This window comes from Carettochelys insculpta, chromosome 5 (assembly GCF_033958435.1).
Source record: "Carettochelys insculpta isolate YL-2023 chromosome 5, ASM3395843v1, whole genome shotgun sequence".
Lineage (NCBI taxonomy): Eukaryota > Metazoa > Chordata > Testudines > Carettochelyidae > Carettochelys > Carettochelys insculpta.
Window position 1 is genome coordinate 11,052,284 of NC_134141.1, and position 27,168 is coordinate 11,079,451.

A 27,168-nucleotide genomic window follows, 5' to 3' on the forward strand; every position below is an offset into this window, starting at 1 on the left:
TAGTGGCATCTACAGACATTTTCCTTTGTGCCAATGAGCTGATGAGCACTTGATTTTTGAGTCTGTCTGCCTATCTCTCTAGCATCTATATAGACACTACTGTTAGCAATGCAAGGCACCAAGGGGAGAACTTAAAAAGCCAGGAAGTATATATTTCAAAATAAACATTTGCTATGACTGTTTTCTTAATGATCAACTACTAAAAATTAAGTCACAGCACATAAACAGAATTGTTCTCAGTCCAAGCTGCTAAGTTCTTCCCTTGGTGCCTAGCATCAGTAACAATAGTGCCCATATAGGTGCCCCAGATCGGCAGAGAGCAGTTTTAAAATACTATGGCTGTGTCTACACTACATAAATAACTTTGAAGTCTACACACACCCTGCTTCGAAGTTAAATGTCAATGTAGGGCACTACTCCATTCCTGGGAAGGGACTAAGGACTTCAAAGTTGGGCTCCCTACTTCAAAGTTAAGGGAGATTAACACTGAAATTATTGATGCTTTCATGTGAAAGGAAGAATAATTTCCACCCAACTCAAGCAGACAGGTGGCTGAAGGTAGTCCAGCCATTACATGGGAATAGTATCCATTTTCAGCTGCCTAGAAGCTGTTCTCTCAACAGCCTGCTTGTCTCTTCAGTAGACTCTGATACAAGAGGGAGATTCTTGAGCGCCCTGTTTGTCAAGCAGAGCTCAGAAAACACAGCAGAGCCCAGCACATCCAGGTTAAATCTGACACTAGTACAGTAGGGCTGACCCGATATATAGCCAAGGGCTTCTGACCTTGATGATATCCCTGAGACAATCCTGATCTGTGCAGGAAATGATTCCTGAATTACTTGACTGCGATCATAGGCACAAGGAGAAAGGCGCGTCCTCATGTTGCATCCTTACTTCCAAGAGCACCCCAGGTTTGGTTTGGCCTAAAACAGGGATCAGCAACCTGAGGCTCTTTAAGGAGCCACTTGCGGCTCCAAGCACTGCTGGCACTGGCTCCTCTTGTGTCTCCAGGGGCTGCCGCCGCTTAAACAAAAATCTAAATTCAGTTGCCTGCCATTGAGCTGACTGAATTTAGCTTTTTCATTTAAGCGGCGGCAGCCAGAGTGGCTCAGCAGTCAGCTGAGGCAGGGAGCCCAGCAGAGAGCGCCGGCTGGGCAGGGAGCCGCCCCATGTGGGCAGAAGTCTAAGCCAGCAGGAGAGCTGCTGGGGGAGGGCAGCCACACCTACCCCTGCCGGAGTCACTCAGCCATGCCAAGAAGGAGGAGTTGGAGGGGAGCAGTGGGAGGAGGTGGTGGCTGTGAATGAACCGCATGCGCTGAGACAAGTTAAACGTGGGGGGAGGGAGGTTGGGGTTCAGAGGGGTTAAGCCTGGGGATGGGGGTGGGTTTGAGGGATGGGGATAAAGCCTGGGGCTAGGGGACAGATTTGGGGGCTGAGGCAGGTAAAGCCTGGAGATGGAGGTAACAACTTTCTAATGGGTACCAATTATTGTGCGTGAGCTGCCCTTAAAACAGGGACTAGAAAGCACAGTTTGCCATGATGCATTATGGACTGTCTCACATTCCCATGCATTGCGGCTCTTGAAGCATCGATTTTGTAACTGAATTTGAAAAAATGGCTCTTCTCGCTATTTCAGGTGCAGACCCCTGGTGGAGAAGATTGTTTCCCACCGAGGTAGTTCAGACAAAGGAGTCCCTCTGGACTAGAGTTCATGTGGGGCGGAGTGCCACGCTCCAGCCAAGCACCTGCTTGCATTCCACTGAAGCAGTCCCATCTCACTAACATGCACACAGCAATCACCCACATCAGTGCTTTCGTTACAGCCCTGCAAATCCACAGATATCCACATTGTAGCCGCAGCGATGCACATCTGTGCAGATAGCCACAGCTCTTCTTTGTGCACGTGGCTGCAAATTTTATTATCTAGGACCCTGCAAATGTGCAGACATCGGCTTTATGTCCATGGGTCTCTGCAGCCACAGGTGTGAGAGCCCATATCGGCCGATCGCTCTTGCAGCTGTAGATACAAATTTTGTATCTGCGCAGGGCTCAGGCTGTCCTCTGGGCACAATCACACTGCTTTTACTCGGCCTTAATCGTAAAGATCAACAGCATGCCTTTGCGATGGGAGACGTTAAAGCAACAGGCTGTATGGCATCAGCGGAAGTAGCAGCATAAAGAATGGCCATGGGCAGGCTTCCTTTTAGCTCTTCTGTGCAGTGGTGGTGGTATTCCTCTCTTTAGTCTTTGTGCAAAAGGGCCCCAGTCCTGGATCAAAACCAGTGTTCCCTATTAGCTGAGCACTTGGGCAGCCATCCAAGAGAGATTCTGGTGCAGCCCAGAACACCCTTAACCACCCACAGCGGGCAGCATGCATTTCTTTTGGTGGTGCACATCCACACAAGCCTGGGTGCACATAACAAAATTTATTCCATCCACAGATGGAAGCAATCAGCGGGAGCACTGAACAAGATTCCAGTTTAGTAGGTGCTGTATGAACCCAGAACAAAGTGATGGTCCTTTTCTGTCCCAAAGCGTTTATACCAAACATTAGGAGCGCCTACTGCAGCGCTTCATTGTTGCTGCTGTGCAAGTGAAACATTCCCTCTGCCTTAGGCACGGATACAAAATAGAAAGCCTGCCAGCTGTCAGCCCTTCCTGTGCAGTCAGGCGTGGATTCCCCCCCGCGGAAGTCAAGCTGATGATCCATTTGTGATGCAAGGAAGCAGCAGAACCATTCACCTTGAATCTATTTCTTTCCATCAGCTAAGGAGATGCTTATTCCACGGAAGTTACCAGCTATCAGCTTCTGCACCCATGGGTGGGCAAAACGACAGCCCCACAGGGCTGTGCACAATTACCTCCCCTTAGCTAACAGGCAACCTCTGCCCCTTTATCGTGCGTTGCCTGGCAACCATCTGGTGCCCCTAATGCCTTAGCACCATCCTGCCTCACACAATCAATGGGCATCAGTGGCTCAGGGGGATTTAATAAGCCTGTGCTTAACCTCCCTACTCTGTAAGGCTGACTTGTTCTGTACAATGTACACACGCCGAGCCCCAAAACAATCCCCGGCCATTTTTTAATGACCTCATTGTGCTGATGCATTGATATGAGATGGGAGGGAAATGCCTTGCGAAGCATCATTCTGACTCTGAAACACCTCAGGCTTTACGCCTGCTATTTTTCCCCCATGCTTTTTCCCCTCTCTGTACACCAGTGGCAACCCACTCTGAACTTCTGAGCTGCGTCACGGTGCAGCTCAGCTAAGTCCCAAGATTTTCCGTAGGCCTGTCCTCACTGCAGCTACTGCAATCAGTGCGCCTTAGGCAGCAATGGCTGAAGATGTCATTAAGTACCAGTAGCTAGCGGAATGTCCCATTTTTAATCAGTAGAAGATGGAGGTTTTTGTTGCATGCCCAGAATAAAAGGGCGAGCTGTGAATCCAGGGGCTGTTTGACAGGCAAAATGCACAAAAAGAAAGGAACAGGCCCTGTCCTCAAGCGCATAATGTCTAAACAGATAAAAGCTAGAAAGGGCTCAGCCTTCCCTGACCTGAGCCGTCCTGCCTCTAGCTTGGCAGGTGTGACTCCGTCATGAGTGGTGCCATCAGGGTGCCAGCCTGGGGCTGCAGGCAGAGTCCATTCTGAGTGCACCAGTCTGTAGAGTAGGAGTGGGCAATCATTCTTGATGGGGAGTTACTCCAAGATTTTGGTGATTGGCTAAGGGCTGCACTTTTCTGTGGAGGGGGTATGAGGTCGGGGACAGAGGTTGGGATAGGGGACTGGGGTGCAGGAGAGGATGTGGGGTCTGGGAGGGAGTTCGGGTGAAGGAGGGGGTTGTGAGCTGAGGCAGGAGATTGGGGTGCAGGAAGGGGGTGTGGACGCAGTCAAGGATTCTGGCTTGGAGAAGGGGAGGAGAAGAGGTGCAGAGTCTGAGAGGAAGTTGTGGCCTGGAGAGTGGGGTACATGTGGGGTTGAGGTGCTAGAGGGGGGCTTCTGTTGCCTCCCCTTGCCAGGCCCCCAATTAATCCCCCCCAGACCGCCTTGGGCCCCATCCATTGGATGACTGAAGCAGCTGCTGTGTGGGGCCTGCAAAACGCAGGGCCTCAGGCAGCTGCCCCAAAGCATCCTATGGACAGGATGGCTCTGAGATGGGCAGCTACCTTCTATACCAAAACACATTCCCCAAACCCTAACTTCCTGCTTCCTTTGTTAGGGCAAATCCAGGTCTCTCTCTGCTCCCTGCACATTCAACCTCTCTGTTGGACTGGCAGTGCAAATCTCCCCATGTCAAATACTGCAGCTTCCTTCCCCTCTAGCTTTGCCCATATGCATCTGTTAAGAGGAGAGACTGTTAGCTCAACTTCGTTTCCGTTGTACTCTCCCCCTCTTTCTTATTGTTGATCTCCCACCAACCATCTAACGCGCTTCTGAGTTGAATTCAGCAGCAAATAAAAGGAAACAAAGCAGTCAGCCCTGTGCTGCACATAAGTGGAGCTAGCAAGCGCAGGGATGGAGCAAACGCTTCCCAGGGAGATCATGCCAGTGGAGCTGCCCACTGAGTGCTGTGACTGATTAATCTCTGTTGCACAGTCAGCTGACAAGACAAATAAGAAGTGGCTGTAACCTGGTAACGATCAAGAGGTGCTCCTCGCAGCCGGTTAGACTGTTTGGAATGGGATATATTTGGGTTTTTCTGCACTCCTCGTATGATCCAAATCCACCCAGTGGCCACTTACGTCTCTGAAGTGGCCCATTGAGTACCAGGGTCAGCTGTCAGAGATCTGCTATTCTGCGTGTACACAAGGCACTGCATCGAGGTCAGTTCCCATGCAGGCCCTACAGTCTATGAACTCCAGCTCGGCACGGGGAGAGAACGAGAGCAATAGCTGGTCCTAAGAGGTGTAACTGATCAAAACCTGGCCCCTCATGTAGAATAAGCTAAATAAACCAGGCTTTAAAAGTGCTCATCACCTTGCAGCTTCCAAACTCTGTCCACTCACTTAGCTCCAGAATGAGCTGCTGTGTGTGGAGCTCTATGGAGAAACTGTCCTTAAATTTCCAATTTAGTGGAGCATCAGCCCAAGAAACATCGGGGGGGCATCAAGACAAGCAGACCTCCAAGTCTCCAATAGAAACTGGGGGAGGGGGAACTTTTAGACCTGCGAATGGGGATTTAAGAACACAAGTCCCACTGGCGTGAAAACGAATGGGACTGTGTGCATGAGCCCTGTAAGCACTTCTGAAAATTTTCCTCCACAGCACTAAATGTCTCACTGTGCCTGACGTGAAAGCAAGAGGATCTACTTGCCATGGTGTCCAACACCCTCGCCAGTAACCATACATATATTGTCAGAATAATGTGGTTAGTTTGCTATAGCAGTACCCACTCTAGTGGCTACTGCCTCAGAATAGGTTGGAGACCTCAGCACCAGCCATTCTCCTTCAGTATATAGGGAAACAAGCTGGGGAAAGGCCCAAATCACTAACCAGTGTTACCTATACATACTTTTTCCTTCAGTGGTAAACTAACATCAACCCTGTTGAAAAGGAACATTGCCATGTACAAGCAGCAGAGTGGAAAGGTTTTTGTCTCTTTCTACAGGCAGACAATCCTTTCAAAAGGGTAATTCTAATCAAACCAAAATTCAGCAGAGATGTTGAGCGTCCCATAGAGTTGGTGGTGAAAGTCAGTCAAGCATAGAACTGCCTGCTTCAACCGCTAGACCATGATTGCTTGCCGAATTTGATCCACCAACTTGGTAAAACAGAACAGCAGCAATGTAGCACTTTAAAGACTAACAAAATGATTTATTTGGTGATGAGATTTCATGGGACAGACCCACTTTTTCAGAACAGTTTCATTTCTGGTACAGACTGACATTTATAAGTACAGAGGACAAAAAAACATTGCAATAAAAACTGGCAGATCAAGTACATAAGACTGAAGGAGGTTGGTGCGGGATGTTGTCTTAGTGTAAGTGCTGATGGTGAAAGTATAATGCATACAAGGGCATGACACTATTGGGTATATTTTCATCTCTCCCCAGACACACACAAAATGTCCTCTGTAAACTCCACTAGGAGCTATTTGTATAAATCCTCGTGCATGGAGATTGCTGCCAAATGAACTGAGATCACCCAAGTCAATATTAATCTGACCTGGACTTTCATCTGGTTTTGTTAATTTTAGAATTTCGCCATTGACCAAGATAATAAAACCACTGTATAGCACTCCTAATGCTTGAGCCAGCCTCTCCCTGGATCTGACATAAGCATTTGCTCTGTTTCATGGCAAATATTTTCAGGCCTCTGGCTTGATTTGCACAGAATATTAATAGGGTGGTTATTCAGAACAGAATTTTTAAGCTTCCTTCAGCCATACGCTCATCAGCTGTGTGCGTTAATCAGCCCTAGTAAAGCAAAGCAAAGGGCTGAGGTTAGTTCGCCTTAGGACTCTCAGCCAATGGAAATTTCTGGCTTCTCTGAGAAGTGGGATGCTTGATCCAGGAGGGGAAACGCTTCCCTGGGAGTTAATCCTTGGCTAATGTCTCAGCACAGTACTAGCACTGGACTCTCCAGTGTGTGTTTGGAATAAGGCATAAAGTAAGGGCCTGATTCTCATTCATACAAAGGCCCCTTCTAACTATTGCTGCAGCCATGTCAATGGGAATTAGGGGCTCAATACCAACTAGCACTAATGCCGAGGAGGCTAGCCCTGGTGTCCTGGCCAAACAGTTCATTGGCAGTCTGCACATAAGGAGATTCTTCAGCTTCACTTCAATCTCCTAGTCTCCTGCCCTTGGCTGTTAGATAGACCCTTGCACCATTATACAACTGCTGCGCATGTCCCAGCAGTTGCTGTACCGCACCTCTGGACAGTTAGTTCTATTTCTTTGCCTTCTGTTTGGGAAGGGGGGTGATTTTCATTTGTCACCATTTAATTTTGGCAATGTGAGGGGAGAGTGGGTGTTAGGCAAATGTCCAAAGGCAAAGGGTGGAGGACTGGGGGGATATTTTGTGTGTGTATATAGATTAAGACGTAATCTCTTTTTAATACTTCCTAGTGTGTACAGGCTGAACTGCTTTAGTCCAGCAACATCCATGGTCTGGAATGGTTTTAGTTCACCAGATGTCCACTTACCATGGGTATGGCCAAGTTTCTGTGGCCCCATTAGGTCTGCGTACAGCCACCAGTCCTGGCTCTCAGTGTTCTGTACTGTCATTAAGCTGTAATTTACTCCTAAATGCTTCTAAGAGCCCAGTAAGCAGCCAAAGTGTTGGTAAGGTGCAAGAAAATATTGACCTCCCATCATCTGGCAAATTCTTTCTTCCAGCACCAGTCGGGTCCCGGGGATGCTGGACGACAGAAATTCAACCTGTAGACATTATTGACCTCCCACGGTTCAGCAAATTTTCTGATTCAGCACCAGTCAGGTCTCAACGGTGCTGCTCTCAAGAGGGTCAGCCTGAATTAACATACTTGTTGAGAATATCTTTACCTATTCTGTTCTTTAAAATTAAAAAAATAAATAAATATAGCAACATGTCACTGAAGCAAAGGAAGCACTGAATCCAAACAAGAAAAACCTCCAAATAAGTACCCTCTTCTTCCTTCCTTCCTAGGAGAGAAGGGAATGGCTGTATTGCCTGAGGATCAAAGGGAATCATGCTCATGCGAAAGCCCTGAAACAGCAGTGACTGGGATGGTAAGTTTATATTCAACCTCTCTGTGTCAGCAGGTTATGGATTCATGCACTATGGCAACCAATAGTAGGTGAGACAGTGCTGACAGAAATTTCAATGGCGGGGAGTCCAGGTGAGGCCTTCCTTAAATACTGCAAGAACTGATGCAACAGTGAGATTTATGAGGACTGGTTTTTTTTAGGATGTGACTGAAATATTTGAATTCTAGCCAATGTGATGGCAACACAGATTGGAGCATTTAAAAACAAGCAGCTCTGATGGTGGTCTTAAACAAGTGTCAAGTCTGCTGGTGTCCAGTAAAATATTTTCACTGGGTCCTAGCAAAATGAGGCTTTAGCTAGCTTGTTTGAATGAATCCCTCTATGACATCCTCATCCACAGCATCTTGTCCTCACCTGCAGCTCTCCTGTAGGAACCGCCTCAAAGCTCTCTATTCTTCTGAGCCAGGTATGTGGTCCCTAGTGTCCACAGCTCCTCTTAAGCCCTGGAAAACAGCATGTGGAACAGCTCAGTAGCATAGGGAAGGTGCATAGCCAGAGCCACATTATACCCATACTCCGCTCTTAATCTGTGGGATCAGGCTTGCAGGTGCTGATGATTCACTGAGTTTTATTGAGCACCCTCACTGGTTGGTGAAGCATGATCAGAGATGGATATATTCCTGGGCAGTTCTTTATGTCCCTGCTGTGACTTCTGATGTATGGTGCAGGCACACATGGTTGTATCTAAAAATTTGAAGAAATAAGTAACAGATGGGGTTGGGGAAAGTAGGACTGTTGTCAATCGGAGCTGGAAAATCTTGACTTGTGTTCAATGCCTATTGACAGCAATATATGGGAAACCTTCATATCTTGGACCCTATGTGAGCCCCTGTTGCTTCAAGGGGAACCACACTCAAGACCAATAAAATTGCTATTAATCTAAATATAGTAGAGAAAAGTTCTTCTGATACACAGTAGAAGCTTTTTTTATTGTATTTTATTTTTTTCCCCTCATGTTTAAAACAAAAGTTCACTTAATTGTCTCACACATCCCACAGGAAGATGGTTAAGGGCACTGGGAGAGCATTGCAATAGGTAAGCAGACTCTGTTATCATCAGGAAGAGAGAGGTCGCCGTGTCAGTCTGTATTCTAACAAAACAAAGAAGGCGTCATGTAACATTCTATAGACTAATGAACAAATTTATTAGGTGATGAGCTTTCCTGGGGCAGACCCACTTCTTCAGATCTGGTTTGGTTTGGTTTGTTTTGTCCTGCTATCAGTAGCACCATGTGAAGCCAGGCTGCTGGCATAGGAGAGGGGAAACGGAATAGCAGCCTCAGAGCCCAGTAATTTAAAAGGGCCAGAGCTCCTGGTCGCTGCTGTCGCAGGATCTCACGGGCCTCTAAATCCTTGCTGGAATCCAGGTATCATGGTCTGGGTGTGGGAGGCTTCCTCCCCAGCTCTCCTAGGGGCCCTGCATTACCATCCTCAGCTTCAGTAGAAATAATATCAGCAGAGCATTGTTACAGGACACACTCTATAAAGAACCTTATAGCACCCTGAACAGCATGCAAATTAGCCAAAATCTTTACTGGAGCATGCCATCGAGAGCTGAAACAGACACTCAAAAGGTGCTAACTTTAGCACAGCTTCACACACTGCAAAGTGAAGTGTGAGGTTTCTATTTTGCAATGATTGCAAACTGTAACGTGTGTGGGGCCGGAGTATGAAACAAGCGGCAGTTCCTGCTTCTCTTAGCTGCAATTTGTGGAGATACAAACCCTGTTTCATTGAAACCCTAACAGTTTGTCTACCTGCTGTTGAAATGACTGATGTTCCTGTTATGTACAGATAGAGCTAGACTATTTTTAGATAACCATACATGTTAGTTGCTCAGCTGGGGTAAATCAGCATAGCTGCACTGATATCACTGGCTTACACCAGCTGGTCCAGACTCTTGGCCTAATGAAACATAGCTTTGTAGGACCAAACTGCACTCCAGGTCATACCCAGGCAACTCCCATTTAAGTCAATGGGACTTTTGTGTGGGTTAATGGAGCACAGAAATGTCAGTCGAGACCAAGTATCAGAGAGGTAGCTGTGTTAGTCTGTATCTTCAAGAACAACAAGAAGTCCTGTGGCACCTTAAAGACTAACAGATATTTTGGAGCATAAGCTTTCGTGGACAAAGACCCGCTTCATCAGGTGCAAAATCAGGTGCCACATGACTTCTTGTAGTCGAGACCAGGTTGATCACATATCAATTCCTTGCCAAGGACAAGGTAGCAGCTTCCAGTGGAGGATGTACAGCATCAGCTATTAAACTGCTGTGCTTTCTGACTAAAATCAAGGGTACCAACAGGATCTGGCACAGTTAAAACCTGGCTCTCATGAACAGTTGGCTACACATCAGGGCCAGACAAGGCCAAGTTTGTGAAGACTTAGGGTACGTCTACACTTCTCAGAAGATTGACTCCTTCGGGGTAGATCTTCTGGGGTTTGATTTAGCACACCTAGTGGGGATGCACTACATCAAACCATTAGGGCTTTCCAGTCAGCCGTGGTACTCTTCATTCTCACGAGGAGTAAGGAGGTCGAAAGGAGAGTTTCTCCCATTTGACCTCTCTCTGTGTAACAGTCAGAAAAATCAATCTAGGATACATCTATTCCAGCTCCGTTATCATCGTAGCTGGAATGGCATATCTTAGATTGATTTTTCGAGTGTAGGCTTGGCCTGAATTTAAGCAAAATCTAACTGCAAAAGATTAGTGTCTTGATCTGCTTAGATAATATATGTGCCATGATTTCTTAACGATGGTGTCGGAATAAAATGTTCTCTACTATTGAGACCTTCTTGTAGCTGTAGTTCAAAACGGAGCTTGTGTGTGGGTGGCAGCAACTGCAGCTGTTTGCTTTCTTCTTCCACCCGCCTTACAGCTTAATGGGAAGAGCTGACATCTGCATATGCCATTCTGTTCTTCCGCTGGGATATTTGCTTTACAAGCACTTGGGTGGCTCATTGTGGGCAACCTGTCGCTTTAATTGCAGATTTTTGTAGCAATGCCTAGTCCGTAGGTAGGTTGTCGGGAGTCAGAGCTCTGGTTGTAAATGATAGCCTAGCCAGTAGGTTGAATTACCTTTCAGGAGATGTGCATAAATTAGAGCTGGCATTTCCGATAATCCCTTTGGCTCCCAATTTTGGCTGTGCTGCAGTGGATATCCTTGGAACTAAATGGTACTTCCCAAGGACCATACGTCTGAGAAGAAGTTCTGGAATGGCTCAATGATGGTCTTAAGCTATGTCTACACTCACTGCTGGGTACAGAGTCAAACATGGCACAGCAGCCTAGCACAGGTATCCATAGCAGCGTAGACAGCAGTACTTAGGCAAATGGGATTGAGACATGTCAGAACCTTAAGGTCGAGAGCCCGGCAGAGTACACGCATGCCTAAGCAGTGCGGTGTTCTGCTGCAGGGGACTGGCAGAGCCTTTCTCAGCTGCAGTGAAAAGCTCTGGCAGTTCCCGGAGCTACTAAAGTCTTTTCTCATTTCAGGGCCACATGTAAGTATGCCACACACCCCTAGCTGTGGGACTGCAGCCTGTCTTTCACTGCAGAGTGGAGCGAGGCATACCCTATATGCCACCACAAATGGCATGGCATTACACAAGTCATCACTGGGCATTCTAACAGGCCCAGTCCAGTTTGCAGGGACAAGGCTCTGACAGCAGGGCCTGGCCAGTGGGCAGTGGATGTGAGCACAGAGTCATGAAGGCATGGGGCCCAAGGCAACCACCTTGCTCGCCTTGCCTGAAGGCAGGGCCTGCAGCCTCCATATTTTAATAAACAATTGAAGAGATCAAGTTCACTCATCATGATACTGTATGGTAAGTACTTCTGTGGCTTGTCTGAGTCCCTTGCAATTGCACATGTACCTATCCTTACAACCCCTTGTGAGGTAGGGAAGTGCCAGCCTCTTCATTTCACAGGTGAGGAACTGAAGCTAATTGACTTGCCCAAAGTCATTTGGGAAGTGTGCAGGACACGACTCCTATGTCCTCATCTTCCTCCCTAACCACTGGGCCAATTGCTTCTGCTTTATTGCCAAAAGAGTTACCAAAGACCCAGGCCCTGAACCTGCATTCACACTAACCTGTGCCAGTAGGAGATGAAAACCCTAAATCTAACCAAAGGCCCAAGCACCAAGAACAGGGAACTGACTTTTATATTGTGGCCTAAAACAGCAAAGGTGACCAATGACTTCAGGGGCTTGAATATTTTGGATGCTCAGTTTGAGACATCTTAGAGGACTTTCAGGGAGTGAGTGCTGAGCCCTCAGCGGGTTAGGCACCCCAAATCCGTGATAATCTTTTAAAATATAGGCCTGCTTGTGTGGAATAAAGTTTCCTAAACTTTCTAACTGGGGTCAGACCTTGTTACCATTCCAGGCGTGGACTCTGTTCAAGTCCTTAAAAATTCTGTGTGAAACCCAAACGTAGGGTATGCGTCCATTTCAGAGAGCAAACTAATCTAAAGCTACCCCCAGGTGGCTCCTGCTAGTTCTAATTATTATGCTCCACAGACTAAATTCTCCTGTTACACTGGTTACAACCCCATTCATGCTACAGTCCATGGGACTGGACTGATGTAATGGACAGGAGAATCTGGATCATTTATTGGATTGCTCAGGAGTGCAAAACTAAGTATTCATTTACAGTTATGTCCCTTGTTAATTGCTCTTGCTCAATACCCGCCCCAGTAAATAATCAATGGGGAATGGGTAGGGGAGCTGAAAGCAAGGGGAGTTGTCGAAAGCTATTACAGCCATTACATCTGACCCATGGAATTGTAATTTTATTTGCACCTCTGCTTGGGACCTGTCAAGGGTAAGTAACAAAACGGTCATTCTGACGTGCTCCTGTGTAAGTGTGCCCATGCGCTTTCACACCCAAATAACATTGCCCACTCAGAATGTAATCTAATGATATCCAAATGCATGAAGTGTTTGGTAGTGCAGAGCTGCATTTCCATATAGATTGCAGTCTGTTTCAATTAGCAGGTCGACAATCAGATACTAGTCCCATCGTATCCATCAGAGTTACATTTTGCATGATTTCACTTATGATGAGCTGAACATGCAGAGGTTCTAAGATCTCCATCTTCTGCTTGGATCAGTGAGAAATGTACTCACCCAACTTTGGTCTGAGTCAAAGCCATCTGACGCCAGTGGGACTCTTTCATTTCTAATTTAAGAAAAGAGCTATTTTCTTCATTAGAGAACTAAGAGAATTCATTTTCTAACTGTATCGTGAAGTTTCCTCAGAAGTATTAAGACGCTCTGGGTAGACTTGGTTTCCTCATTTAACTATTCCAGTTTGATTTGCTCTTGTCCTCTCTTCTATACCCAGTGCTTGTGACCATCCTAATATCATTGTGAGGATTGGGACTATCTTGAAGCTTCATAGCATATACTCTGGGTATGGAGAAGGCTAGAAGTAGATGTCTACAAATATGAAAGACTGTAAAATTTAGGAATTGTGCATTAATATGTAAAAGTCAGGCACTTTAAGGGTATTGGATGTTCCAGAAGTGCTCCGTAAGACTTTAGCAATGTGGAGCCAGAAAAGGTTAGTAATATGGTTTAGCACTTTAAAAAGATATTAGGGGTTTTACTAACACTGGGGCCAGCACTCACACTTGCTTCACACCATTGGATATCTCAAATGGATCTGAGGACTCGCCATCTGAAAGAACAAAGCCAGTCATGTCCTTGTGGAACAGGCACATGAGGTTAACGAATCTTCTCGGGCAGCCAAGTTTTGATGGGATAATCCACAGGGCTTCTCCGTTGACAGTGTCAAACGCCTTGGTCAGGTCTATAAAGACAGCGTAGAGATCCAAGTTCTGCTCTATGCACTTTTCCTGGACCTGGCAAACAGCAAAGATCATGTCAATGGTGCTGCAGCCTGGGCATAAACCATACTGTGCCTCTGGTAGGTTCTCTCTGAGATGCTGGTGATCAAACGGTTGAGGATGACTCGAGCCAAGATCTTTCCAGCAGTACAGAGAAGGGAGATGCCCCGGTAATTTCCACAGTCAGCTTTGTTGCCCTTGTTCTTGAAGAGCAAGATGACTGTGGCATCCCTAAAGTCTTTGGGCATGTCTTCTTCTTCCCAGATGCTGATCAAGATGTTGTGAAAGGCTTCACGTGGCACTAGTCCTAGATCTCTTTTTCACGTGCATCCTCACAGTTAGGGACCTGGACCGTGGAGTCTACATAAAATACAGACTTGATGGGTCACTTTTTGACCTTCGTTGTCTGAATGCTAAAACCAAGATGCTTGAGAGGCTCATCCTTGAAGCACTTTTTGCTGATGACTGTGCACTTGTGGCACACAAGGAATCTGATCTCCAGCTCATCATCAACAAGTCCAATGATGCCACTCGCCTCTTTGGTTTGACCATCAGCCTAGGAAAGACCGAGGTACTGTTTCAACCTGCTCTAGGATCTGCTGCTCTCCCCGCTTCAACCTTTATTGAAGGAACAGAGTTAAAAACAGTAGAGGAGTTCAAGTACCTTGGCAGTGTGATAGCCAATGATGGCTCCCTTGACAAAGAAATCAATGCCAGAATCTGCCAGGCCAGCCGGGCACTAGGACATCTGAGAGCCCGAGTGTTGAATCAGCACAATATCCGACAGTCCACTAAACTGAAAGTGTACAAGGCTGTAATCCTGACCAGTCTCCTGTATGGCTGTGAAACCTGGACCTTGTGCAGAAAACATAAAACTGCTGGAGCGTTTCCACCCACACAGCCTGAGGTCAATACTGCACATTCGATGGCAGGACAGAGTTACGAACCTGGAAGTCCCGGACAGAACAGGAACCATGAGCATCGAAACCATGATTCTGAAAGCCTAGCTTCGCTGGACAGGGCACACCATAAAATGGAGGAGTCAAGAATCCCTAAGTAACTCCTCTACGGTGAACTCTCCCAGGTCAAAAGGAATCAAGGTAGGCCTCGCAAGAGATATCAAGACTGCGTGAAGGCCAACATTGCTCATGCTGATTTAAAACCAGATCAGCTAGAGCAGCATGCAAAAGACTGAACAGGCTGGTGTGCTCTTGTATAACGCGTATGACAACTTTGAAGAGCAGCGACGCGTACGCCTCATTGATGCTCATGAGAGGAAGAAAGCAACAGCAGCAGCCACACCAACAGAGCCAAGACAATTCCCTTACCCTCACTGTGAACATCCATGCTGTTCAAAGCTGGGACTCCTCAGCCCTATGTGAGCCCACAACCAATAAGCCTGTGCAAGCTCAAGACGTCATCGTCAGACGTGACAGACTACCGACAGGGGTCTTACTATATAACAGCCAATAGGCTCAATTAATCTGTGCAACTGTTTCTTTTGTTATGGCCAAGGTTAGCAAACATTGTTCCTAATGAATCAATTATCCTTTGATAACAAAAAGGATAAATATTCCATTTTCAAAGGATGAGGCTTTTACCAGGCACAATGCTGCAAATATTTAAAACTAAAGATCTTGAAATCTTTATTTCAGTGCTGGAGGTAAACATAAGAATTCCCTTGAACGTGAAAGGCTTTGGCATCTTTTATTTCTCAGAGCTAATAGAATGCATCCTGTTAGTAAGATAAGCACCTCTTTCCTGTGATATAGAGAGACCAGCTCTTGCAAAAGAACTGGTTGCATTATCCCCCCGTCAGTGCAATGTCAAGGTGAGAGAGGTGGGAATCCACACTCGTACCTTTTAAATGGTATCTGAAAGGCCTATTATGCACTCACATGTGCATTATTTTAAAGGCCTACCTCCACCTTCTTTGTGTCCTTCTCTTCTGGCCCTTCATTCCCTCGGTATCTCTTGGGGCAGGGCTCTGCAACCAAAATCGCAAGAAGATCCATTTTTTCAAATTCAGTTACAAAACCAGTACTTCAAGAGCTGCAATGCACGTGAAAATGAGACAGTCCATAATAAGTGACATCAAACTGTGCGTTTTGTAACCCCTATTTTAAGGACAGCACACACAATGATTTGTACCCCTTAGAAAGTCTGTTACTTTCGCCCCTGGATTGGAGGGCAAATGAGGACAAGGAAAATGCTGCACCTGGGGATAGGCTCTTAAGCAGAAAGGAGCAATTTTCATATCGGCCCTCCATGCCCCACCCCCCTTCCCAGGCTCTACCTCCCTCAACCCCCAAACCCACCCCGCATTCCCAGGCTTAACCTGCCTCAGCAGACAAGGTCCTTCAGCTGCATGCACGCACGGCTGCTACTCCTCGGCAGTCACCACATCCTCCTCTTCCTGCTTCTTAGCACAGCTGCGTGGCTTCAGCGGGGGCAAACTCAGCCTCCTCTCCCACCAGCTCTCCTGCTCACTTCCCCCACCTGCAACGCGGGCAGCTACCTGCCCTGCCACGCTGAAATAATGGAACTAAATTGAATTTGTTTAACAGCCGGATGCCTCCTGCCACCCTGCCGGCCATTAAACCAATTCAGTTTTGTTCTATTATTTCTGCCATGGCAGCACCCGGAGCCAGAAGTCAACAGTGGGAGCGTCTGGAGCCACAACTGACTCCTTAAAGAGCCACCTGTGGCTCTGGAGCCACAGGTGTCCAACCCCTCCTCTTGGGGCTTTGCCTTTGATCTTCTCTTCTTCTTTCTTCACTCTCTGTGGTTGATTTCATCTGATCACAGGCACTAGCTGAAGCAGTATCACCCCTCTGATTGACCTACCTCTCCACCCTATATATTCTTCCCTTCCATTCAGCCCCACACCTCCTCCATTCCCTATTATATTACTGCCTCAAAATGAAAATTGCATAATAACTCCTCCCCTCGTATCCTATTCCACACCTTTATTTTTCCCCCTCTCTCTCATTTCCATGTCATTGCTGTTGAGCTGATAAACTTCCCGTTCCTAGCCATTTGCTCCCCTGATACTGCACTCTCCCCGTCAGACAATCCGGCATTAAATTCTGCCAGTTTTTGCACTACTTCTTTCATAACCCACCTATTCCTCTCCCGTCCAATCACTAAAATCTCTATCTCACTTTGACTACAGCAACCTCCTCTCCTCCACACTCCTCCTTCAATCCATTCCAGATACTGTCTCACATCCTTACCATTGCTCTCCTCACATCCCAATTCTCTACATAGCCTGTAAGTGGCTTCTCCTCATCGGTTGCACTAGATAGCACCAATAGCTCATGCGTCAGGTTCATTCCTACAGGCCCCTCACGTCATTTCCTGTCCCTTTCTATACTTGTCTCTCTCAGATCTCCATAACTGCCTCTTTGGATTACTTCTGCCACCTGCATCTTCCCTCATGGTACCCCGAGGACCTTATCCCAGCCCGTCAGTCTTCAAGTCTGTCTATAGGGAGATGGCATTGAACAGTGCTAAGCAGGGATCTGCACATCCTTGTGAGGTGCTATAAACACACATTAAAAGAACTGTCTCTGCCACACAGACATTACAATCTTAGTAGAAGTGCTGCAGTGGTGGTCCCAGGAGATTAGACACAAGGTGGGTAAGTAATGTACAGAAAATGTTCTCTGATACTGTCCAGGATCCACAGCATCACACATATAAAACCACCACCTTCCTCAAAGAAGCAGCTCCCATCAGGGAACAGGATACCTAAACACCTTCAGAGAAACTGCTTAAAAATGCTTACCCTACACCTCAGACTGTCACATACCACCCCACGCTGGAATCTATACAGGCTGTCGTTACATAGACCAAGACACACCAACTCAGTGATGCCAAACCCTACCACAAGAACAGGTGCAAAACCTGGAGGCCTATCAGTTAGGGTGGATTTAAATAAAGGCAATTTGAATAATTATTTAACTCACCAACAAATCACCAACTGAAATCAAATTTCCCACTGATGATACTACAGATTTTCTCCATTGTTTAAAGACACATGTGCTCACTAAAAGATGTTAGTTCACAGCTCAGTCGAGCATTTTGCAACATGTACGAGGGTATCCTTTGTGTAATTATTTTAGATAACTTGATATTTATTAATTTAGGAACTAGTACATAATACTCATTACCTGTCTCAAGGTGCAGCAGCATCAGTAGTACATGAGGTATGGTAAGACTAAATCATGCACACAAACACAATAGCACTTATGTACCATTTAAGTTTTAGTTTAATGAAATATAAGGTTTTTTCACAATTGCAACTCTGTCCTCAGTTGCTGGCTGGTGGCTGTCCTTAACCTCTTTTTTATCTTATTTTTTAATTTTCAAATTTTATTAAGTCAACGGACAAGATCCTTTCAAGGTCCAGGAATCATGGACAGACCTGTGGTGTACATCATCCAGTGCAATTAATGACTCAATAACACTGAGTGAAATGGCACAAGGGCTCAATGCTTGAAATAACTCACATAGAAGTAAGACAAACACCCTTTCCCTGTGGGTGTGAATGCTTCTCACAAAACAATCACTCCATCACTGACCTTTAGTACTCCTCAACGGGAAGCTGCACAACATCCTCAAAAGATGAGCATAAATTCATAACTTTGCTAGACACTTAAACCATGGACTACATAAAGACATTAGATGTATGGCTGTTTACAGCAACCCATAACCTACTAACCGTCCTTGTACTATAACCACAACGTGTTAACTTAAGGTGAACGAGGCAGTGTACACCCATGGAAAGAAGATTCAGCTGTATAGTCTGTTCCACCTAGCTGTGACGCTCAGGGCTTGTCTATACTTGAAATGCCATACAAGCACTTCACTGTAGCTAGTATCTGTGCTCACAGGAGGGGCTCTGCCATCAGGAAAGCTAATCCACCTCCCTGCGAGGTGGCAGCTGGGCCTACAGGAGAATTCTTCCATTGACCAAGTGCTATCTGCCTCCAGGGTTAGGTCAGATGACCTCCACCAGGTGAGGAGAGGATTCTTCACATGCCTCAGCAATGTAGCTGGTTTGAACTAATTTTTCTGTGTACAGCCCGCCTTGCAGTGCCTGCCTTTCCCAGACCCAAAGAAGAGCTCTGTGTAAGCTCACCTTAGTCACCGAGAGAAGCTGGTCCAATAAAATATTTTATCTTTCCCACTTGTCAAGCTAAGACTCATCTTTGAAGTCTCTCTTTTATAACAGATTGCTTTAGACAGATAATTTAGACCCATAATCCCTCATTCTTTTCTCCCTTCTTTTACACAAGTGTGTGATAATGGTAAGAAACTGCTTGTTTTTGCCTGCAGTGAGGGGGGTGGGTGACTGTAATTGGACTGCAGGTTTTCCGTTACCCAAACCAAGAGAGTGCCATAGGAGAGGCATGTAGTTGTTCAAACAAGGTGCAGTAAAAATTCTTATTGTGCCGTAGACATGTACTGTGGGTTTCATAGAGTGGGTTAGTTTGTTGGCTTTGTTTTGTTTCTTGGAGGTGGTTGAGGGGCAGAAAGGTGAAGGCTGAATGGTGGGACATCAATCGGAAGAATGGAAATATGATTTCATGTTGATGTCGAGGGCAAAATAATGTAATTTCATTAAGTGGGATCCCACGGTGAAGAGCCATCTACTCTGACAGGACTGATTACACATCCACCATGCAGCGGCAGATTTAGGTTTGTAATCTGAGGGCTGATGAAGCAGTTCAGAGCCAATACCCCGACACTATTCCCACGAAAAAAATCACACTGAAGTCAATAGGATTACTCATACATGGCTGCGCGATCAGGGTTTATGTGATACAAACACATCCATCTTACACGCAGTCCACCTTTAAGCCATCCAAGTAAAGTAGAAATTAAAATTACTAGTAATACACCACTGCATAGAGGTCTCAGTCGAGACTGAGCCCCCAAGGTGTTAGGAACAATACAAACACCCTGTAAGATCGTTGGGACAGGGACTGTCTTTTACAATCCAAACCACCAGGTAGAGAATATGACTTTCCTTAAGTCCTGCACTAGGTTAACGACAGCGAGAAACAGTCATTCCTGTGCCTGTTCTGTATCCAGCAGCCTTCCCTGTAAAATTAAGCATTCTACCCTGGTATTGAATATAAAGCAATCATGAATGTGACCTCCAGATTTCTCATAGCTCTTATGCTAATGAACTGACTGGCTGCCTGACATCATTGGGCTTGTTTGGAATGCACAGAGGATGCACTGGAGTTCTGTTTTCCTTTCAGGCATGTAGCAGTGTAAAGCTGTGTTTCCTTCATTCCAATTATCAGCATAGCCTTCTGAGCAGCGGGGTATGGGGGGGCAGGGAGGTTCTAATCTTCAATTTTCTGGCAGCTAATTTAAAACTCCTAATCTGCATCACAAGAAAACCTGTTCTTGTCCTTCACTGAAAACTAAGGATGGAGACTAACAGATAAACCATCGTCTTTCAGGGCTTCATTTCCTTTCCTTTTGTAATGGAAGAAGCCATGAGAGAAGAAGTCCCCTGTAGTCCAAAGATCACACATGGCCTTCCAGGACCGCACTAGTTATAAACAGATTGTTTTCCCTTCCTGGAGTAAGAAGCCCAATGGAGGCAACTGGAGCAGAGATTCCATGTGTCCCTGTCCCCTCCCTGCCCCTGCTCTGCCCCCCTCATCCCCTGGTCGGGTAGAAGTGCCACACCCCTTCCCCTGAGTGGTGGGGCACTCCCTCTCCAGCGAGCAGCATGACCTTCCTAGCACTCTCCACACTCACCCGAAGAGGTGCTGGGCTGACTGTGAGTGCAGGGAGGGACACAATGCTGTGGGGGGGGGAGTTGTATGTGACCCCCTGAGCACACCCCACATACTACCTCTGAAGCCCAATACTGGGCCCAGTGATACTTGCACTAAAAGAATTTTTTCCTTTGAGATGTTCCTAGTTCCTGATGTTTTCCCCACAGTTGTTCAAAACTGAAGACACGTATGAACAAAATGTGCTGCATTTAAACTAGACTTTAGGGTATCTCTGAACGTTTCCATTATTATTGAAGGGAGGACGCATAGTCCTTTCAAGAGTTCAGCCTGCCTGCACGGCAGTGCGGGCCACTGACTGCCAGGGTGGAGGAGGGATATTGCTTCCTGCTTTGTCCCTTCAGCCATCTCTCACTTCCTTCATGATTCCCTCCTCTGTCTTTCACCCTGCCCAAGTCAAGGACATCTTTGTTGTTCCTCAGTGGGTAAAGGTCTGGTTCTGTTTCTGCTCCAAGCTGACATCACGGTTGTTGACAGGCAGATTGTGAGGTAGGTCAGCTGTTAAGGCAGAGAGAGTGATTGGATAGAAGTAAGACATGTTACATTGTTAAAAGGAAGCCCTTTCTTCTCACAGACCTACTGGAGGTTTTGTACCTGTAGTTCCCATTGACTTCGGAAGGACTATCAAACCATGGTAGAGATTGGATGGTCCCAACTGTGTGTCGTGATACTGAAAATAGGCTAAATCCTTATGCATGGCTGAGTCATCCGTTCTGTGAGAAAGCTGCAGAACACCATGAAGGAACTTCTACTGGGAAGAAGCAAAATGGGATTTTCCCATCCATGTATAATGGACAGATGGGTCATCATCATCATCAATAACAATGGGCTCAGCTCCCGTTGGTGTCTGATGCCTCTCTCACTATTTCCTTCCATCTTTCCCTGTTCCGTGCGGAGTGGCTTAGTTTCTGTAGACTAGCTCTGCACCAATCTACTACATCATCTATCCATTCTCTGTGGGGTCTGCCTCTCCTATTCGAACCGTCCATTATGCCGAATACCAGGGTCTTGATTTTTCATTTGTCATTCATTCTGCAAATATGTCTGTAGTGAGGTGCTGTGGCCTCCCCCAACTCAGAGGCAGAGGAGGCCACTCAGAGATCCTGGTGGGCAGGCCCAGAGGTGGAACACCTGTGCCCTGCCCTTCAGTGGGTGGCACCTAGAGCCAGAAGGGTCGGGGCAGGGCTTGAGGCCCATTAAAGGCCAGGCCTCCAAGCAGGGCAGAGAGCTCTGACCATGCTCCTGGGCACCAGGAGCCGGTGGGACCTGCCGCCAACCAGCCTGTTGGTGAGAGCTGCTCCCCAGCGGCCCAGACCAGCCTGAGCAGCTTCATCCAAGCCTGACGTTGGGCTACTACCCCGACTTCCCGGATCTACTGGGGTCCTCATGCCAGTGGAGGGCCCCATCCCCCGAGGCCCTGCCAGGACTGGAGAGACTGCCCATGGCTAGTTACCCTGGGGTTCCAGAAGAGCACGGTCCTGGAGTCCTGCCTGATGCCCACAGCACTGAAGCCTCTGACCGTCCAGAGCCCACAGTCCTGCCACCGGTGGACTATCCGAACGACGTGGAGATGTCCGACTGGCCAGACCCACCGAGGGCATTCTGTCCAGAGGAGACCCACCAGCCTGGACTGGAGGACCAAGCCAACTGGGACCCAGCGCCGATGGAGGCTGAGGTAGGAAGTGGCCCAGTGAACGCTCCCCCTGAGCCCATGGTGGTGTGTTGCGGTCTGGATTCCCACTACCAAGCTCAGGTTGTGAGTGATCAGTAGGGCCTCAGGCCGGGACGCAGTGGAGTGGGAAGGCCTGTGTCCCCCTCCCCCACCTCCCTGGAGGGGCAGCCCCTCGCCTCTCCAAAGCCACCCCATTTGTTGGTTAACATCATACCTGTGGCACCACCCTGACCTGAGGGCTGGGCTCCCAAACTGTTTGCTTGCCTCCAGCCATCCCTTAAAGGGGGCAAAGCCCCAGGGTCGGCTGGACACGGAGGGGCAAGCTGTGTTGGCCTGCACCACCTAGAGGGGGAGACTGCCACAGCCCAAGGTTGTTACAATGCCCAAATAGTTGTGGCTTCCATTTTATAACCTTCTGCAGCAGAATAGTAACAGAGAGGAAGCCTGATTTTCTGATTTGTCCTTCTTGCTTACTGTTTTTGGTTCTCTGTGTCTTAAATATTGAGTCTGTTCTGGTCTGGCTATGGTCTGAAGAAGTGGGTCTGTCCCACAGAAGCTCACCTAATAAACTATTTTGCTAGTCTTTAAAGTGCTACTTGACTGCTTTTTCTTCTGCAGCAGGTTCTCTTTCGCCTGTATCTTTCTATATAATTCCTCATTGGTGACCTTCTGCATCCATCCTATTCTCAGAATTTTTCCATAACAGCTCCTTTCGAATGCCAATATTCTTCTTTTCAAATCTTTCGTTACCACCCATGTCTCACATCCCCACAACACGCTGCTGAATACATACGTCTTCAAGATGCCCAGCTTTGTTCTTAAGCTAATTGCTTTGCTTTTCCAGATCTTATCCATCATCTTCAAACTAGCTCTTGCTTTCGCTATTCTAGTCGCTATTTCCTTCTTACAGTCGAGATCATATGCTATGTTGCTCCCCAGATATGTGAACTTCTCTACATTTTCTAGTTCAATACCATCCACACTGATCTTCCTTCCTATTTCCTTATCTCCGAATACCATTGTTTTTGTTTTATCGATGGTCATAATCAGTCTGTACCTCTTCCCTGCTTTGTTTAACACCTGCACGGTTTTCACCAGCTTCTCCACAATGCCCCAAATCTGCAGATGTCACAGCATTCACCAGAAAATCTTTCAGTTTCGAGAACCTCTGCAGAAGATGCACTTCAAGGCCATTCAGGCAGATGTTCTGTTAATCCTGCCCTGATCCCTCTCTCTCCCCAAGTGCAGCAGTAGAGACAGGAGGTGTCTCAAGGTCCCTTTCTAAAAGCACACAGGAAAGACAATGTTTCTTCCAAATCAGCATTATTTTGGCCTATAAAATGTGCACTGGTTTGAGAGGGAACAATGGTATGACAGTGCTACATCTTTTCCAAAAGAAGAGGGAACTATCACGTAAATATTAAAAACAAAATTTTCCTTAGCTGACAACAACTGGATTATTTTGCAGATATTGCATATTCTTCCTCCTTCCGAAGGCACTTTTGGGATAGTGTGAATTGACTGACCCACTCATTCATATGTCAGCCAAAATTCCCATTTGCCTTCAAAGAAAAATTCCGCCATGGTTACAATCTGGCTGAGTCATCTCTTCTGCCTGCCTTTAACTTCTGCTACCATGGTTATCTCCATCTCTGCAAGCAAGGGACATCACATTAACAAAATGCATCTTTAAAGCCAAAATGTTAAGACATAATTTTCTTCCACGGTTGTAACTGTTAAAAATGCAAATTAGAAGCAATAGGCAAAACTCATTTAAAATATCCATGATGAAATATCACTTGATTTCCTCTGTGCCCTGCCTCATTAATGCTAATTGAATGCTTCCCTGCTGTAAGAAGTAAAGAAAATCAAAACCACTTTTCAGAGTTACTTGCTATATTGCTTCTGCTCACAAAACAACTCCATGTTCTTCTTACAGAAGTAAATCTAATCCATGGCAGGGGCAGTAAGATGTGGGGGAGAGGGATGATGTACTGAAAATTCAGAAATATCTGAAGCACCTTATAAAGTTCATAATTTTATTGTGGGTTCTTTTTATTCACCATCTGCTTTGTGAACCTTTAGGGCACCCACATATTAAGTTTTCAAACTTTTCTCTCCTATGCCAACGGCTAGAAATTTACTACTTGCATTTTTTTAAATGACAGCTGAGAGTCTGCGATCCCAGCAGCTGCAGTCTTAAAACAAACACCAAATGTTGCAAGATTTACAACATAGTTCTAATAGTTGGCAATATTAACTTGTCTACCCTCCCTCAAAGCACCTTCGTCTGTGATCACCATGTGCCCACAGCTTGGCCTACATACATACCTCTCTAAAGGAGAGTATGACCTCCCCTTATAAACCTGTGTGGACTAACCAGACCTTTGAGACAGACAAACATAAGTATGCAGGGACTGTGTGACCACTTACTCCCTGCCACAATCAAGTAGGCAGAGAAGGGCACAGGTTTGGTTCTTCCTATCCTATTCACTGGCAGCAAATGTGACCAGAAGATGAGTGTGTGTGTGTGTGTGTGTGCTGCTGGTATGGGCTATCCACAAATTCCTATGCCAGGCCCCACAGCAAGAAGAAAGCAGAAATTGCTACTTAGGGGGCTCTACGGCCCCTTTCAGAGAAGTAGCCATGTTAGTCTGTTTCAAGAAAAACAACAAGGAGTCTGACGGCACTGTAAAGATTATCAGTATTATTATGGCATAAGCTTTCATGAGTTGCAACTCACTTCATCAGCTGATGGAAGAGAAAGAAAAGGAAATGGATAGTTGGGATACACAGATGGCAGTGTTACATCAGAGCTAGTACAATCAGGATGGATGTGCATAAGGTGAGACTATGTAAAGTGGAAACTTACTTATTGTTAATACCAGAGCCATTCCCAGTCCCTATTCAACCATTCTGATGGTGTCAAATTTGAATATGAATTCCAGCTCAGCAGTTTTGTGCTGCCACCTGTTTTTGAAGTCTTTTTGGTTTTATTTTTGTTTTTTTTCCTTGAAAATGGCAACTTTCTAGTCTCTGTGTATGGAGGGAGGTTAAAATATTCTCCCACTGATTTTTGAATGTGGACCATTCTTGATGTCTGATTTGTGACTGTTTATTTTGTCGTGTAGAGGCTGGTTTGTCCAAGGTACACACAGAGGGGCAAGGCTGGGGATCGGCTGTAGGTGCTTGATGATGTGTTGGAGCTCACTGCTGCTGGTTCCTAAATCCCCAGGTCCCAGCCTCTGAGGTCCCACCAGTCCCATGGTGGGCTGCAGAGCCCACCAGCCCCAGGGTCCCACTACTGACCTAGGGCTCTGCCTCTGCCCTCAGCTATGGCCGCAGCCTGAGGCAGTGAGGGTTGCCAATCCTCCCAGAGCGGTTGGATCAGACACCATTTGCAGCAATGCAGTCCAGTCCAGCTGAGCGGGCAACCTGACCTCAAAAGGTCTCTAGGGAAGGCAGGGGGAGCAGCTCAGCTTATTCCAGCGCCACTGATTGCTTACAATGCATTCACATACTGCAATTCAGTACGTAAGAGCCCCATCACGCGAGTAGCACCCCTGTGTGCTAGGCACTGTACAGACACAGAACATAAAGCTGGTCCCTGTCCCATAGGACACAGGGGTGTGGCTCTGCTGCAGCCACAAGGTGTGACCAGGGTCCTCCTTTGGGACAGAGTGTCCCTGCAGCTTAAGCCCCCACATATCCAGGCAGCTCCAGTCTAGTTAGGCTGGGGCTGCGAGCTGGGGAGCTGCAGTAGAGCCGTGGGTTCCTTGGGGGATTGTACGGAATGGCCACAGCCTTTTGCCAGAACAAGAGCCCACCCTTGGATGCAGGCAGAGGGGGAGCCGTGGCTGGCGGGTGTGAAGGAACTCGAAGGCGGGGGTGAGCAAACTTTTTCCCCTGGTCCCCACTTTTCAACCCAGGGCTCCCCCTGCCCCCGGCCGTCAAACGTAACCCAGGCGGTGGCCGTTTCGGTTGTGTGCCTGTGGGAGAAGCCCCCTTCGGGCGGGGGTGGGGGGGAGAACACAGCTCTGTCGAATGTAAACCCCCTCTGAGTCGACACAGACAAAGACTGTAGCACAGTCCCCGCGCGAACGGGCTGGCAGAGCCCGAAACCCCGCGGCCGCTGTGCCGCGCCCCCCTCCCCACAGGTCACCCCGGGACGCCCCCGCTCTGAGGCAGCTGCAGGCACGCAAAGCCCGGGAGACTCTCATGCGGGGGGGCCCCCGGGGCGCGCCCTGCCGAAGGAAGGAACGTGGCCGGCTCCAAGGGGCCCCGGGCCTGCTCCTGCGGCGGCCCCCGCCCGGGTCGCTCTCGCTCCCCTCCCAGGCCGCCTCAGCTTCCTCCCGCCGGCGGCTGTAACCCGAGCGGGCTGCGCCGGCCCCGCCCCTCGGCCGCTGCACGGGGCGCCGGCAGGCGGCGGCGGGTTAGCGGCGCGGGGCTGCCGCAGTTGGCCGGGGGCTTCCCGGAGGCGGTGGGGGCCGAGCCTCGGGGGCGCGTGTGGCGCCGGGCGGGCGGGTGAGTGAGTGAGGGACTGACGGACGCAGTGCCCGGGGGAGGCCGCGGCGGAGGACGGGAGCGGGATGTCCCTGGCGGGCCGGGGGCGCCCGGGGTCGGGGCAGCGACCTGGCTGCTGCGGTGGGGGGGGCGGTCTGGGGGCTGCGTGTCTGGCGGGGGGGGCAGTGCCGGTGCCGGTGCCTCAGGCGGGGAGAGTCCCGCTGCTGCCGCCGCCGCCGCCGCCGCCTTAGGCGGGGACCTGCAGCCCTGCTGGGCTGGGGGTGGGTCACAGCTCGTGCGGGGGTTTGCAGCTCAGAAGGGAGGGGGCTGGGTGGGGGGTTGCAGCTGAGGCGGGAGGGAGGGGGGTTGGGGGGAGAGTCTGCAGCTCTGGGGTGTTGGGGGCTGGGCTGGAGGAAGGCAGGGCCTGCTGGGGGTCATCCCTTTGCCCCCCCCCCCTCCCCGGGGAAGCTGGGTCGCTGCAGGCTCTGGGGAGAGTGTGCCTGGGGGCAGGACCTTTTCTGTCGTTGGCTTGGGCATAGGAGAGGGTCTCCAGTAGTGAGAGTCC

At 47.9% G+C, this 27,168-nt stretch overlaps 1 protein-coding gene across 5 annotated transcripts in view; it reads left to right on the forward strand.

The window, feature by feature from the left end:
• PALM2AKAP2 (PALM2 and AKAP2 fusion) overlaps positions 1-27,168 on the forward strand; it is a 350,798-nt gene that overhangs the window by 193,303 nt on the left and 130,327 nt on the right. For 4 of the 5 annotated variants that reach the window (XM_074994658.1, XM_074994660.1, XM_074994661.1 and 1 more), the window contains one exon: positions 7,629-7,711. In XM_074994658.1, the coding sequence (XP_074850759.1) occupies positions 7,629-7,711 (83 nt within the window). Of the gene's footprint in view, positions 1-7,628; positions 7,712-26,516; positions 26,625-27,168 lie in introns of those variants that run through there. The other variant, XM_074994665.1, reaches the window with a different exon arrangement.